We start from the raw sequence: 14,716 nt of genomic DNA on the forward strand, positions 1-14,716 counted from the left end.
TCTTAACTCCAGTTCCACGGCTTCCTTTCCATTTATTTCTTTACTTTCTGCCTTTCTTCTTCATTTCTTGCCTTACATCCGTAAGTAAAAGCTGGGTCCTCTGTAGACTTGACTGTCCAGTGGATCTAGCTTCTGCCTATTTTCTCCATCAATGTGCAGGTTTTCTCCCTTTTCCCTCATCTCATCTCCTTCCTCTGTCTTCCCTCCCCTCCATGCATGTCCAGAATTTCTCCCCTTCATTCATGTGCATCTCCTTCCTGTCTTCCTGTCTCGCCATCCATGTCCAGCAACCCTCTTCTCCCCTCTAGCCACTCACCCATGTCCAGCAAATCTCCTCTCCCCTGACCTCCCCTCCACCCATGTCCAGCAACCCTCCTCTCTCCCCTGCCATCCCCTCTATCCACCCATTCCAGCAACCCTCCTCTCTCCCCTGCCATCCCCTCTATCCACCCATTCCAGCAACCCTCCTCTCCCCTCTAGCCACCCACCCATGTCCAGCAAATCTCCTCTCCCCTGCCATCCCCTCTATCCACCCATTTCAGCAACCCTCCTCTCTCCCCTGCCATCCCCTCTATCCACCCATGCCAGCAACCCTCCTCTCCCCTGCCCTCCATGCATATCCAGCAACTGAATTCCTTTCTGTCCCCTGCCCCCCCTCCATCCATACCCAGCGCGATTCTCCTCTCCCTTTTCACTCCCCTTGTTTACTATCTGCACCGCGCCATCTTTAATTTACCTGCGTCCCAGCGTCGGCCCGCCGCATCATTTCAAAGCCCGCCCTGCTGCCTGTCTCTATTCTTCCCTCCCTTCGCGATGTGTTCATTCCACAGAGTCCCACCCTCGAGGAAATGATGTCAGAAGGCAGGACTCTGTGGAACAAATCACATCACGAAGGGAGGGAAGAATAGAGACAGGCAGCAGGGCGGGCTTTGAAATGACGCGGCGGGCCGACTCTGGGACGCAGGTAAATTAAAGATGGCATGGGGCAGATAAAAAACAAGGGGAGGAAAAGGGGAGACTCACGGCGCCGCTCGCATGCCCGCCCGACGCCTAACTCTTACTGCTGCGGCTGGGGAGGCTTAGCCTCCCCAAGCCTCTTATACCGGGCGCCTATGGCTGGATAGTATATACAGGTACTTATTTGTACCTGGGGCAATGGAGGGTTAAGTGACTTGCGCAGGATCACAAAGAACTGCAATGGGAATCGAACCCAGATCCTCAGGATCAAAGTCTGCTGCACTAACCACTATGCTACTCCTCCACTCTTTGTCAAATGCCTTTGGAAAATCCACAGGAGATACTTTCCCTGAGTCATTCAAAGCCAAATTCCCACCTTTTGAAGCATGTCCCAGGCTTGCACCACAGTAGAGAACTTCATGTGGATCTCATTGACAGCAACCCAAATGGGAATGTCCACCGATATTGTATCTGGGCTCGGGTCAAGGCCTGGGTGACTTCCCTAAAGGCCCACCTTTACTCAACATAAGCGCCACCAAATCCTGGTAAATTTCAGTGGAACGTCCCTTCCAGATAACTGCTCCTTGTTCTTTGTTCTCGGGCCTTTGCTGTATAACTCAGAAAGCAAACAACCACATCCCTTGGGTGATCTGCAGGGTGATGACCCAGTGCGCAATGTGTTCTAACACCGGGGGTTCCACCGGTGACTCTTGAGACTCTCCCAGCAGCCAACAGTACAATTGCTGCACTATCACAACCAAGTCTTTAGTCAGCTGCCTCAGGGAGGCCTCAAATCTGCAGGATGTTTCTTCGCGTCCGGTTCTCCGGCTTTTCCACTTTGTTTAGCAGCTTCTCATATTCCCCCTGTAATTCCTTCACAGAATGTTGCACCATTGTTATCAAGTTTTCGCAACCATCCATATGCTCTTCCATCTGATCAATGCAAGCACCCATGCCTGCTAAGTCAGATTTTATTTCCTGTATGGCTTCCTTTATTTGTCATTTTACTGACTTACAAGTCTTCAATTCGCCAAATCAGGTCTGCAAATTGAGCAGGATCACTCCCAGCAGTGCCAGCTCTTCTGTCGCCCCTGCGCCAGATCTCCTGAACAGTCCACCATTCTGTTTGTCTGGCTAGGGCCACTGCTGACTTCTTGTCCTGCTTCAGTGGCGGTTTGCCATCCCCACCACAAGTTTTGACTGACATTATCCATTCCTTGGATCAAGTATTTCAACACACCACAATCTCAGCATGGATGAGGAGGGGATTGATTGCTTTAAAGGGTAAGATGCTTCAGCTCTCACTGGAGATCCTTCTCTAGGCGACCATCTTAGGAGATGATGTCACTTCCTCCCTTAGTAGGACCTTTATATATGTTACCGGGCAGATTTAATCCTTATATTTTCCTTGTCTAAGCATGATAATATTTCCATCTTCTTCTGGATTTTTCTCCACACCAGCTCTTTCTTGATGTGGGCTATTATAGTATTTCACTGTTTGTTTGTTTTTTTGCTTTTCCTGTATAGTAAAAGGACTGTTAATACCATGTTGGATCATCTTGATGCTTATTTCTTCCACCCTTGTGGTTTGCTTGCGCTGTTTTGTGGAAGTTTTGGGTTTTCTTTTTCCTTTGGACCTGTATAGTAATTGCCATTAATGTGTTTCAGAAAGTTGTTATACTTTTCCTAATCAAAGTTGTATTTTCTTTGATGTAAATTGTGAAAATATTTTTAAAATTTCCAAAATTGGGCCTATTTTATGACTATGTTATAAAGGCAACATAGATATCTATCCAGCTTATAATCGAAAGTGATCGCCGGTCATCTTCCGACACAAATCGGGAGATGGCCGGTGATTTCTTAAAAGTGGCGAAATTGGTATAATCGAAAGCAGCATTTTTGACTGCATCGCCGTCGCTTCAGCGGCGAACGTTCAAGGGGGCGTGTTGGTAGATCAGCGAAGGCGGGACATGGGCGGGCATGGGCGTGGCTACCAGATGGCCGGCTTTCGCCGATAATGGAAAAAAAAAGCGGCGTTAAGAAGTATTTCGCTGGCTTTATTTGGTCCTTTTATTTTCACAACCAAGCCTCAAAAAGGTGCCCCAACTGACCAGATGACCACTGGAGGGAATGGGGGATGACCTCCCCATACTCCCCCAGTGGTCACCAATCCCCTTCCAAACTAAAAAAATAAAACTAAAAACCTTTTTTGCCAGCCTGTATGCCAGCCTCAAATGCCGTACCCACCTCCATGACAGCAGAATGTGTTGTATCCTCCGACAGCCTTTCCCTGGTTGTGATGTGGCTCTCGGGTGAGTATGACACCTTTTCTGTTAGGTGCCCTGCAGAGTCACATTAGCAATGCATTGTGGTGGGTGTAGGGTACTGGGCTCTACTCCCATGGTGCTTCCCCCCCCCTGCTAACTGAGTCAGAGTGTGTGTGCCCTGTTTTGTTTCCTGTTGTAGTCCATGTGGTAGTGGCCATTTTTGTAAGCCACTTTTAGATCCCTTTCCTGTGTTACCCATGTTAGAGAACGTAGTTCTTACCTTGCATGGTGCTGAAAGAGGGCAATGTACACCATTGTGCCAGCTCTGACCTACTGCTAATCTTAGTACCAGGGGACTCTTTGCCAGTGGTGCACAACCTCTGATCTGCAGTGAATAAACGTGCTTATTTCAAGAAAGGACTTGTTCAGAGAGATTAGTCTTCAGGTGTGAACTGGTATGCCAAAGTTATACAGCAGCAATAAGTCCTAGAGGCTGTATGCAGGTCCCTGGAACAATTTTAGTGGGTGCAGTACATTTGTGGGTAGTGGGTTTGGGGGGGGGGTTGGGGGGCTCAGCTCCCAAAGTAAGGGAGCTATGCACGTGGGAGCTTTTCTGAAGTCCAGCGCAGTGACCCCTAGGGTGGTTGGTTGGTGTCCTGGCATGTCAGGGGGGCCAGTGCACTAAAAATGCTGGGTCCTCCCACGGCCAAATGCCTTGAATTTGGCCAGGGTTTGAGATGGCCGACATAACTTTCCATTATCGCTGAAAAACAAACCCGGCCATCTCAAACCTGGCGAACTCCATGGCATTTGGCTGGGCTAAACCGTATTATCGAAAAAAAGAGATGGCCGGCCATCTTTTTCGATAATACGGTTCCGGCCAGCTGTAGCGCTGCCGCCAAAATAGATCGCCGGTGATCTATTTCGCCGGCGACGTTCAATTATGCCCCTCTATATGCTTTTATGAAGTAGTCCTACAGAAACAGACTTAATAACATATACATCCCCTCACCAGGGCAGGAAGTGGATCTGTGGAGCAGGTTGAGAGGGAAAGCAAGAGGCAGGAGCAACAGGAGAAGAAGGCCAGACACCCCTGCTGCTCTGGCTGTAGAGTCTGAAAAGAAGTGGCGGAACTGCATTTCAGGCCATTCCCCCTAAAATAAATCCTTGCCTCATGGTGCAATCAGTTAGTCACTTACCTATTGCACCTACCACCTGAGTTCAAATCACACACTAGGATTTCTGTCAGGTAGGTCCAAAAAAGTAGAGGATGACTCTTGACTTTCACATGTGGTTAGAGAACAGTGAAGCACCGAATACAGACCCTTTTTTTTACAGAACAGATCTCTAACAACAAAAAAAGGGGGTCTTTATTCAGTGCTTCAATAAAAATCTTCTGTTCTCTAACCACATGTGGAAGCCTGAGTCAACCTCTACTTTTTTGGACACACCCTTTGGACTTATGTAGAGGTTTTTTCCCGCTTTCCTTTTGGATTATTTCTGTCATGTAGCCAGCCTCTGGCCAACTCAGCCATTCATCCATCCACTTTTGTTCAGTAAATGGGTACCTGGCCCTAGCTGGCTGGGTGGAGGTAGGAGTGGGGGGAAATGACTGATGAAGGCAATGACAAACCAGCTCATTGATAGTCTGCCAAGAAACTGTCTAGCAAGTGGCACCTTCATAAGTAGTTCACAACTTGGTACTTGCATACAGGGAACTAACTTTACCTTTTTTTTTTTACATCACACAAATTTACACTTGCTCTAAGACAAGTGCAGATATGTACATGTACTCCATGCCTCTTATTCTATAACTCGTGGTGCCTAAATGTAAGCACCATTTGTGTGCTAAGATTATAGAATACAAGTATTTATGCATGTGAATGTAACATTCACGTGCATATGTGCTATGTGCGCATTCAGTGGTATTCTATGATGTGAACAAGTCGCATAGCAGTAAATGCAAGGGGGCGTTCACAAGGGGAGGTGCATGGGGACATGGGCATGTCACAACTTTACATGTGTAGATTATAAAATACTGTCATTTATACACTACAGTGTTTCATTTAGGTGCACAGTTATGCATGCTATTGACATGGTGTAAGTGAGCACTCCTAAATGTTGGCGTGTAAATGGTGACTTATGCTAGTATTCTATAACGGAATCTGCGAGCCCAGATGCCAATATATAATTCATATTCAGCACGCTGCATTTTGGCACCTAAATTTTGGGGCACTATATCAATTTGCTCCCCCATATGTGTACACGTATATTTTATAAAGTAAATTCATACAGTACATCACAGCTCCGCCCTGTTCTGCCTACTCTTTTGTAATATCATTAAATTGCAGATTCTATAATGAAATGTTTCCAGCAGATTTGCTAGCCAAATGTTAATTTACTTACGTTTCTCCTGATTTGCGGTAATTTTCTGGGCATTCAAAGTTGAGACAGCGATAACTGCCTTGAATATTGAAGCATGCCTCTGTGACTGAGCAGTTGTGAAGTCCAGCAAGGCATTCATTGATGTCTGCAAAGTGCAATAATTCAACAATAAATCCACCACAAACAGCATTTATTGGAAAATAAGATTCACACAGATAGAATTAAGCTTATCAGCCAAAATCAAGAACCTTTAATTATGTTCAGATACCAGAGATACCAAGGATGGACCATCCCAAAGCTGGAGGTTTACCACCAATATGTTGGAGAATGCTGAATGTTTTTCTCGCAGGCCCCAGCCATGTCTAACACCAGTTCTGGCAGACGTACAATCCAAAAACTGACAGATTCTAATCAATAAATGCAAAATAAAGTTCTTATGTGGTCTGGCCATTTTATTTTTCTAATCATATTGGCCCTAGTCTCTGGTTTTTGCTTTTCTCTGTCTTAACTCTCTTGCCAGGGTCTCTTTGTCCATTTAACATTTCTTCTCTTCATATCTACCACCCATCTTCCCTATGTGTTGCTATCCACTCTGTCCAGTATTTCCCCTTTGTCCCTGCCTCTATCATTCCACCATGTTAAGAATCCCCCTTCTCTGTGTCCATATTCTTACCCTGTCCAGCATCACCTTTCTGTGTCCCTATCCCCCCCTCACATGCCTATCATCATCCCTCTCTGTTCCTATTTCCCCACCATGTGTCCAGCATTGGCCCTTTGTGTCTCAATTCCCCCCCACCCCATGTCCGGTATCCAGGGCTGGCTCAAGGGACTGTGGCACCCTGAGCTAACTTTTTCACTGGCACCCCCCCCCCCCCCCACTCACAACTTGGTATCTTTCCCTCCACTCTACCGCCCCCCCCCCCCCAACTTGTAATCTGGTATCTTCCCCAAGGGCTGGTGTTAAGGTCTCTGGCACTCCACTGCAAACTATCAGCATCTCCTTTCACTCTTCTCCCTCCTCCCACTCCACCCCCTTTTACAGCCCAGTGCCTTAAAAGGTAAAGAACAAAAGGTTTCTTTTTTTACTCGACAGCTTTTTAATTTATTTGAAAGCTTTCCATATGTAGATATATATATCATGAAATAAAATTGAGTATCACTAAAACTGCTTAAAAATTATTGTAGCTGGGGCCTGCAGCGTCGGGTTTTCTCTTTCATCTGGAAGAGGAGGCCCCCACAGGTGTGTCGGGCAGTGATGTATCAAATACACTTGCAAAGAGGGATGGTGGTCCCTTCTTTTCTCCTCTATTACCAAGCGGCCCATCTTCAAATATTAGCAGATTGGCTCCAGGGCACAGGGAAAGTTTGGAAACAACTTGAACAGGGGTGGGTAGGTCAATATCCATTAAAAGCAATACCGTGGCTGCCATCTCAACATCTTAAAGAGCTTATTCGAGGGTCACCCCCTCTGCTTCGATGGCCTTTGGCTGTTTGGAGTGCGATAAGAGATACATTTTTTCCTGGCCAACTGTATTTCTTGCACATGTTTATCCGCTTTGCGCCTCACTTTGGCCCAGAGGCTTTGGATGCTAGCTACCATTCTTGGAAGAACCTGGGCCTTTGTGCACTAGGTCAGGTGTGGGAGGAGGGGGAGATTATACCATTTGCTGAATTATGTGAAGGATATGGCATCACTCCTGTACATGCTTTTCACTACTATCACCTTAGAGACTTTATTGTGCGAAGGGCAAAAGGGGATTTAAGTTTGGCGGAGACCTGTCTTGAGAGGGCGCTGGCTGGGGGGGGGGGGGGGGGATGAAGGGTGGGGTTTCTAGGATATATAAGGCTGTCCTCTCCTATAATAAACCTATTCTGTATTACTGAGCAAAGTGGGAGAAGGCATTAGGTGCCTCTTATGAATATCTGCAATGGGAAAGGGTATTTAAATCCCTCCTCAAGGTCTCTGTTTCCAGTGCCCTGGTTAAAAATAGACATAAGATACTCTATTGTTGGTACTATATGCCCCAGCGCCTAGCTAGGATGTTTCATTCGGGTTCGGCTCTGAACTGGTTGGAGCGGGAGGGGGTTGGGTTGGAGGGAGATATGTTTCACATTTGGTGGTCTTGTCCCCATCACAAACGTTTTGGCCTATGATATTACAGTTTATCTTTCAGGTGACTGCGGTCCAATACCCTATGAAGATGGATTATTGTCTTTTACACTTTAAACCATAGGGAATAAAAAAAACAATTCACTATTTTGCCATGCAGGTATTTGTGGCAGGTAAGCTGGTCCTAGCAGCAGTGTGGAAGAGCCCTACACTCCCGGGTTTACAAGCTATTCTATACAAGTTGGATTATATTCATTTGATGTCCAAATTAATGGCCACACAGGCTAGCTGTTGACCTATCATAAGATCTGGGACTTATAAGTTCAATGGACTTCACACCAGACTGTTCCCTAACCTGCATTTGCTTTCTTTCGGGAATGGGGGGAGGGGGGATATTGGGGACTGAGGCATTGTATTAGGGAGGGAGGTTTTGGCTATATGATTTTTTGTTATCTGAATGTTGGATGTGCATATATATTTGCTGTTATTCTTTACTCATCAATAAAGATAAATACATGATGAAGAAAAAATTTAATGTAGCTGGTGGATAAAGGCTGTATTTTGTTATCCCTTTTCTACACTGTTCTATACAATACAGCAATATATGGCCAAATTTTAGTGAGGATATCCTCTTTACTGATGGGTTCATCTTAACTGTTGTTCTAATCTGCCTTGGGAAGATTGGAAGTAAAATTAAACTTGCCTTTCATTGGAGCAAATGGAATCACATCTTCACTTCATCTCTTTTGTACAAATGGATTATTCTCTTTTGAGCATGTTTCAGGGACAAGTGGTTTTCAGAAGTCAAAATAATAAAAATAAATATTTTCTTTCATGCAGATCTCTCATTTGCTTAAACATAACTAAATGGGCCAGGGGCGTAGCTACGGGTGGGCCTGGGTGGGCATAGGCCCACCCAATCTTGGCTCAGGCCCACCCAGTCTTTTGTGACCCTTTTTATCCACCCGCCATGCAGCAGATGATCCCTCGCTAATAAACAAACAAGGCAAGGCAGAGGCGCAGGACCACATGATTTCAAATGAAATGGTTCATGTGATAATGGGGAGTGGAAGAGCCCTCATTGAAGATATGACCAGAAATAAAATGAGTTTTGTCCTGAGGATCTGTTGGCAAATTAATTGATCTAGTACTGGAAGGCAAAAAAAAAAAAAACCCAGAAGCAAACAGAGAATATTTGGAGCAATGTCACTGGAAAACAGTCAAGATCTAGAAAGGGATACCAAAAAAATAAAAATAAAAAAAAGAGGAAAGATGAGTACATACAGAACTGGCTCACCATAGTTGCAAATTTTGTATCAAAGATGACAGAGCAGAAAAGATATAGAAGTAGATACAAAAAAAAACTTATGTGGTGTGTGGGGTTGGGAAAGAGGTGAGCTAGGCTAGGCTAGGCTACTCCTCCACTCCAGCTGACCAACTTAGTGCTTTTTTAAAAAATTCAGGTCACTCAAAAGGATTATTTTGTACAAATTTTATTTATTTATTTTATTTAATTGCATTTGTATCCCACATTTTCCCACCTATTTGCGGGCTCAGTGTGGCTTACAATACATTGTAAATGATGGGAATACAGTTTCTTACGTTACATTACATTTCGATTATGGGTTACATTGTGAACAGATTAAGGAAGACAAGATCAGATCAGTCGCCTTAGGGGCGTGGAAACTAAAGGATGTGGTGTGGGGGAGTTACTACGCTGATCGAATAATAGCAAGTGAGCGATGGGGTAGACAGTTTTTGTCTGTGGGTAGATATTGAATGGGAGAGTACGGGGACGTGGAGTACGTGGGGTAATATCTTGAGGCATTGTTATGATGTATATGGGATTTATATGTTTTGCTCCTTGCGGTATGTTTTGTCAAAGAGATGGGTCTTCAATCGTTTGCGGAAGTCTGTCAACTCGTAGACCGCTCTCAGGCCGCGTGGTAGTGCGTTCCAGAGTTGCGTGCTCTTGTAGGAGAAGGTTGAAGCGTGTAGTCCTTTATACTTTATGCCTTTGCACTTAGGGAAGTGGAGGTTGAGGAAATAAATAAATAGTTATGTCAAAATTATTCATAAGAAAAGGGGCTGGGATTTGGAGCATTCCAAGGGTGGTGCCACTTAGATGTCTAACTTCTGTATCTAAGTGGCAATATTCAGCTGCTAAATGTATGAAAGCCAAATAAACTGCACAAATAGAAGCATAGGTCATGCATCTTTCTGTGACATGACCAAAGCAGTTTACATATATACAGGTACATTTTCTTTGTCATTAGTGGTTGATCATGTAGGAATTATTTCTTTAGTATGTGGGGCAACTGAGGGTTAAATGACTTGCCCATGGACACAAGGATCCCAAAAAACAACAAAGCAAGCGATCCGCAAACTCCAATGTGGAAATCAAAACAGAAGATCGGTAATAGATATTTAAAAACTTTATTAGTAGTACCATATACCAGAATATTGCCTGACACAGGCTGTGTTTCGGCCAGAAGGGCTGCGTCAGGGGCTAAAATAATAAAACACACAAGGTGACAAATATGAGTAATAATGTAAAAACAATAATGATAAAAAATATATAGAAAATATATGAAAACAATAATATGACATAATGGCTGAAAAACCATGACAAAAACAACATGTCCATATCATAATACGTTAAAAATGTACATATATAGTTAATAGTAATATAAAAAATATATATCAGTACTATAAAAATATATATCATAATTGGCTGAAGAACCATGATGAAATCATAGCCACAAAAAAAGGTGAGTTAAAAACCCTCACGATACCGTGAGATGTGAAACAAAAAAAAGTGAGGAAAAACGAAACGAGGATACCAAAAACACTTTATTGTATAAATCATAGCCACATCATAATGCATCAAAAATACACACATAAATATATAAAAACTACACACACACACACACACACACACACACACACACACATATATATATATATATATATATATATATATATATATATATATATAAGACAGATCTATATATAATGAAAAGAGATATTGAAAATACAGAAAACAACAGTATAACAACTTATTCAAAAATACACATATTAAGAATCATGCCTACATATAACTGATATTGATGTAAAAAATTAATAAAATGTCAATCTAATGAAAACTGTATTAAAAATAAAAATAAAAAATGCAGCTGGGACACATACCTATGGTGTAAACCGTGTTATGGAATGCTTACACAGCAATTGATGCTATCTAACAAGAACAAAAAAATAATAGATAATGAATAAAGACATAAAAATAAAAAATAGGAATATAAAAATAAAACTAGGAATATTAAATATGTACATAATACCCAGATTATATAATGTGGAATCTAAAGGGGACACTCACTTGTTCACATCAATCTTGGAAAACATTAAAATCTTGAAAAAACCAGCAGGTAAGCAATAACCTGAATCGGAACAAAATTTATAAACAGACAAGTTAATCCACACTTCCGTGTTCCTCTTGCTACCTATAGCAAATATACCAATGTACAAATCTATTTTATAAAAACCGACATTCAAAAAGGTGCACTAGATTGAAACTCATTTAAACCGTGAGCTACTGTGCAACGTTATTATAGTAACGGATGGTGGAGCTCTCTATATACTAAAGAACCCTGTCTACTAACACACTGATTATATATTAAAAAACGTCTTCTGACCACCTTCTGTTCCTATAATACACGAGTAGGAACCGATGATAAAATTAAGAATTGGCGTCTCCAACTACTCATCATTAGAAGAACAGATGCATAATATCGGAACTTACTGTTGTCCACCGGCACACATGAATCGCATTGCCTGCAATGCTGGAAAAAACTGATGAGCATAACGCCAACGTCTTATATACGTCAGCCTAAGGTCAGAGTTCAGTGAAAAGTGCGCCAAAAAACAAAAATACAGATTGAATGGTGAAAATATAATGGAAAACAATAATGGACTCAAACTATATAATAAATATAATACAAAATATATGATATATAATAAAAATTATATATACGTGTGCTATTAACATCGACATTTGTCTGGTAAGCATCTATTTCCCCTCTTTGCACATACAAGACTTGAATTTCCAAAGCTGCCGTTCCACACAATGTATACACACGACCAGTATGATTAATCAATATTGAACTGTGAATCGGGAAGATGTGTAAGTACTAGCTTCATCATCATTGCTCCTCATTACATATGTAAATCAGGCTAACATCTCTCAGATCGAGACAAGCAAGGAATTGTTAATATAACATAATGATTTATGAGGAATAACTGTCACCTCTACTGCCAAACAAATGAAACAAAGAAATAAGAAATAAAACAACTACAATCTGTATCGTGGCAACCAAAATGGTGTATGTGTAGAGGATAGAATAAAAAGGGGATACAAAACAATGTGTGTCCAGAAGTGTGCATACAAAGCAGTAAAAGGCCATAAATATAGTTGAAAATGATCAAGCAATAAAAAATAAACATGAACAAAAGACCTAATAAAATCACCACGTGATGGTACTACAAATATCACAAGTAAGCTAAAAACCGAAAAACAAAAATGCAAATAAAGGTCAAAAACATAAAAAATACATTGAAATAAAAATAAAACAAGACTCATAGTAGGGTACAAACACGACAAAAAACTAAAAAGCTTAAAAAATATAAAAACGTAAAAAATATAAAAAGGAATGTACATTAAAAGCAAGCACTCAAAACATTAAAAAAAAATTTAATTAATAAAAAAAATAGGTAGTGTCCTATCTCTGCTGTGTTCTGTCAGAGAAATACTGATAAATCTGTTTCCATGTTTAAACCTTTGGGATATGTGGAGGGGCATAATCGAAAGGGACGCCCAAGTTTTGTTGAGGACGTCCTCGCAAAACGTCCCGATGGAGGGGTGGGGAAACCCGTATTATCGAAACAAGATGGACGTCCATCTTTTGTTTTGATAATACGGTCGGGGATGCCCAAATCCTGAAATTTAGGTCGTCCTTAGAGATGGTCGTCCCTAGACTTGGTCGTTTCAGATTTTCTGCGATAATGGAAAACACAGACGCCCATCTCAGAAATGACCAAATGCAAGCCCTTTGGTTGTGGGAGGAGCCAGCATTCGTAGTGCACTGGTCCCCCTCACATGCCAGGACACCAACCGGGCACCCTAGGGGGCACTGCAGTGTACTTCATAAATTGCTCCCAGGTACATAGCTCCCTTACCTTGTGTGCTGAGCCCCCCAACCCCCCCCAAAACCCACTCTCCACAACTGTACACCACTACCATAGCCCTAAGGGGTGAAGGGGGGCACCTAGATATGGGTTCAGTGGGTTTCTGGTGGGTTTTGGAGGGCTCACATTTACCACCACAAGTATAACAGGTAGGGGGGGGGATGGGCCTGGTCTGCCTGTCTGAAGTGCACTGCACACCCACTAAAACTGCTCCAGGGACTTGCATACTGCTGTGATGGACCTGAGTATGACATTTGAGGGTGGCATAGAGGCTGGCAAAAAATATTTTTAAAGATGTTTTTTAGGGGGGGAGGGGGTTAGTGACCACTGGGGGAGTAAGGGGAGGTCATCCCCGATTCTCTCCGGTGGTCATCTGGTCATTTTGGCCACCTTTTTGTACCTTGGTCGTAAGAAAAACAGGACCAGGTAAAGTCGTCCAAGTGCTTGTCAGGGACGCCCTTTTTTTTCCATTATGGGTCGAAGACGCCCATGTGTTAGGCACGCCCAAGTCCCGCCTTCGCTATGCCTCCGACACCCCCCCGTGAACTTTGGTCGTCCCCGCGACAGAAAGCAGTTGGGGATGCCCAAAATTGGCTTTCGATTATACTGATTTGGGTGATCCTGTGAGAAGGACACCCATCTTCCGATTTCTGTCGAAAGATGGGCGTGTTTCAAAAATGAGCCTGAAAGTCTCTAATTAAAAAATAAATTGTTGTTCTTTCTGCAAAAGGAAATTATCAATTGGTCTACCTCTCCAACTTTGTTTGTATACAAATAATATGCAGAAATGAAAATCTTCAAATTTGTGTCCCATGGTTCCTGAATGTTCAACTAGTGATTTATCTAGTGCATTCCTTTTCAAAGCACTCTTGTGTTCAATTATTTTAGTGTTAAACTTCCTCTTAGTTATACCTACATATACTAAACCACACGGACACAAAGCTGCATAGATGACATTCTTAGTTTTGCAATTCAAAAATTGTTTTAGATATACTTTTTTATTTAAAGATGGAACATGAAAGATCTTGGTCTTCATATTAACTAAACAAACGGAACAAGATCCACATGGAAAATGTCCTATAGGTAAATTCCTTAATGGTATAGTATCTTTGTGTAATGCAGATGGTACTAGCAGATCTTTGAGATTTCTTTCACGCTTGTATGCTACAAGTAATTCTTTATTATTGAAAGTAGATACTCCTTGCAACAAATGCCAATGGAGTTGGACATATGATTAAAGGGTAAAGTGCACACAATCTTATCTCTATTTTTCCTTTGAGCCGGTTGTAACAATCAGGCTTATTTTCGAAAGAGAAAGACGCCCATATTTTGACCCAAATCGGGAGATGGGCGCCTTTCTCTCATGGGTGCCCAAATCGGTATAATCGAAAGCCGATTTTGGGCGCCTCCAACTGCAGTCTGTCGCGGTAACGGCCAAAGTTGATGGGGGCGTGTCGGAGGCATGGTGAAGGCGGGACTGGGGCGTGTTTATCGGCCGAGGAGAGATGGGCGCGCTCGGCCGATAATGGAAAAAAGAAGGGCGCCAAAAGCAAGAATTTGGGTCACTTTTTCTGGACCCTTTTTTTTCACGAACAAGTCCCCAAAAAGTGCCCCAACTGCCAGGATGACCACCGGAAGGAATCAGGGATGTCCTCCCCTGACTCCCCCAGTGGTCACTAACCCCCTCCCACCCCAAAAAAACAACTTAAAAAACTTTTTTTGCCAGCCTGTATGCTAGCCTCAAATGTCATACCCA

General features: G+C 42.7%; 1 protein-coding gene across 5 annotated transcripts in view; it reads right to left on the bottom strand.

The window, feature by feature from the left end:
• Window positions 1-14,716, bottom strand: part of FBLN1 (fibulin 1) — a 1,130,965-nt gene that overhangs the window by 306,538 nt on the left and 809,711 nt on the right. For all 5 annotated transcript variants that reach the window (XR_003943425.1, XR_003943426.1, XR_003943427.1 and 2 more), the window contains exon 14: window positions 5,631-5,754. Coding sequence is in view for 1 of the 5 variants with exons in the window: in XM_030215291.1 (XP_030071151.1) it covers window positions 5,631-5,754 (124 nt within the window). In the remaining 4 variants the exon portion in view is untranslated. The remainder of the gene's footprint in view (window positions 1-5,630; window positions 5,755-14,716) is intronic.

Source organism: Microcaecilia unicolor, chromosome 9 (assembly GCF_901765095.1).
Source record: "Microcaecilia unicolor chromosome 9, aMicUni1.1, whole genome shotgun sequence".
Taxonomy (NCBI): Eukaryota; Metazoa; Chordata; class Amphibia; order Gymnophiona; family Siphonopidae; genus Microcaecilia; species Microcaecilia unicolor.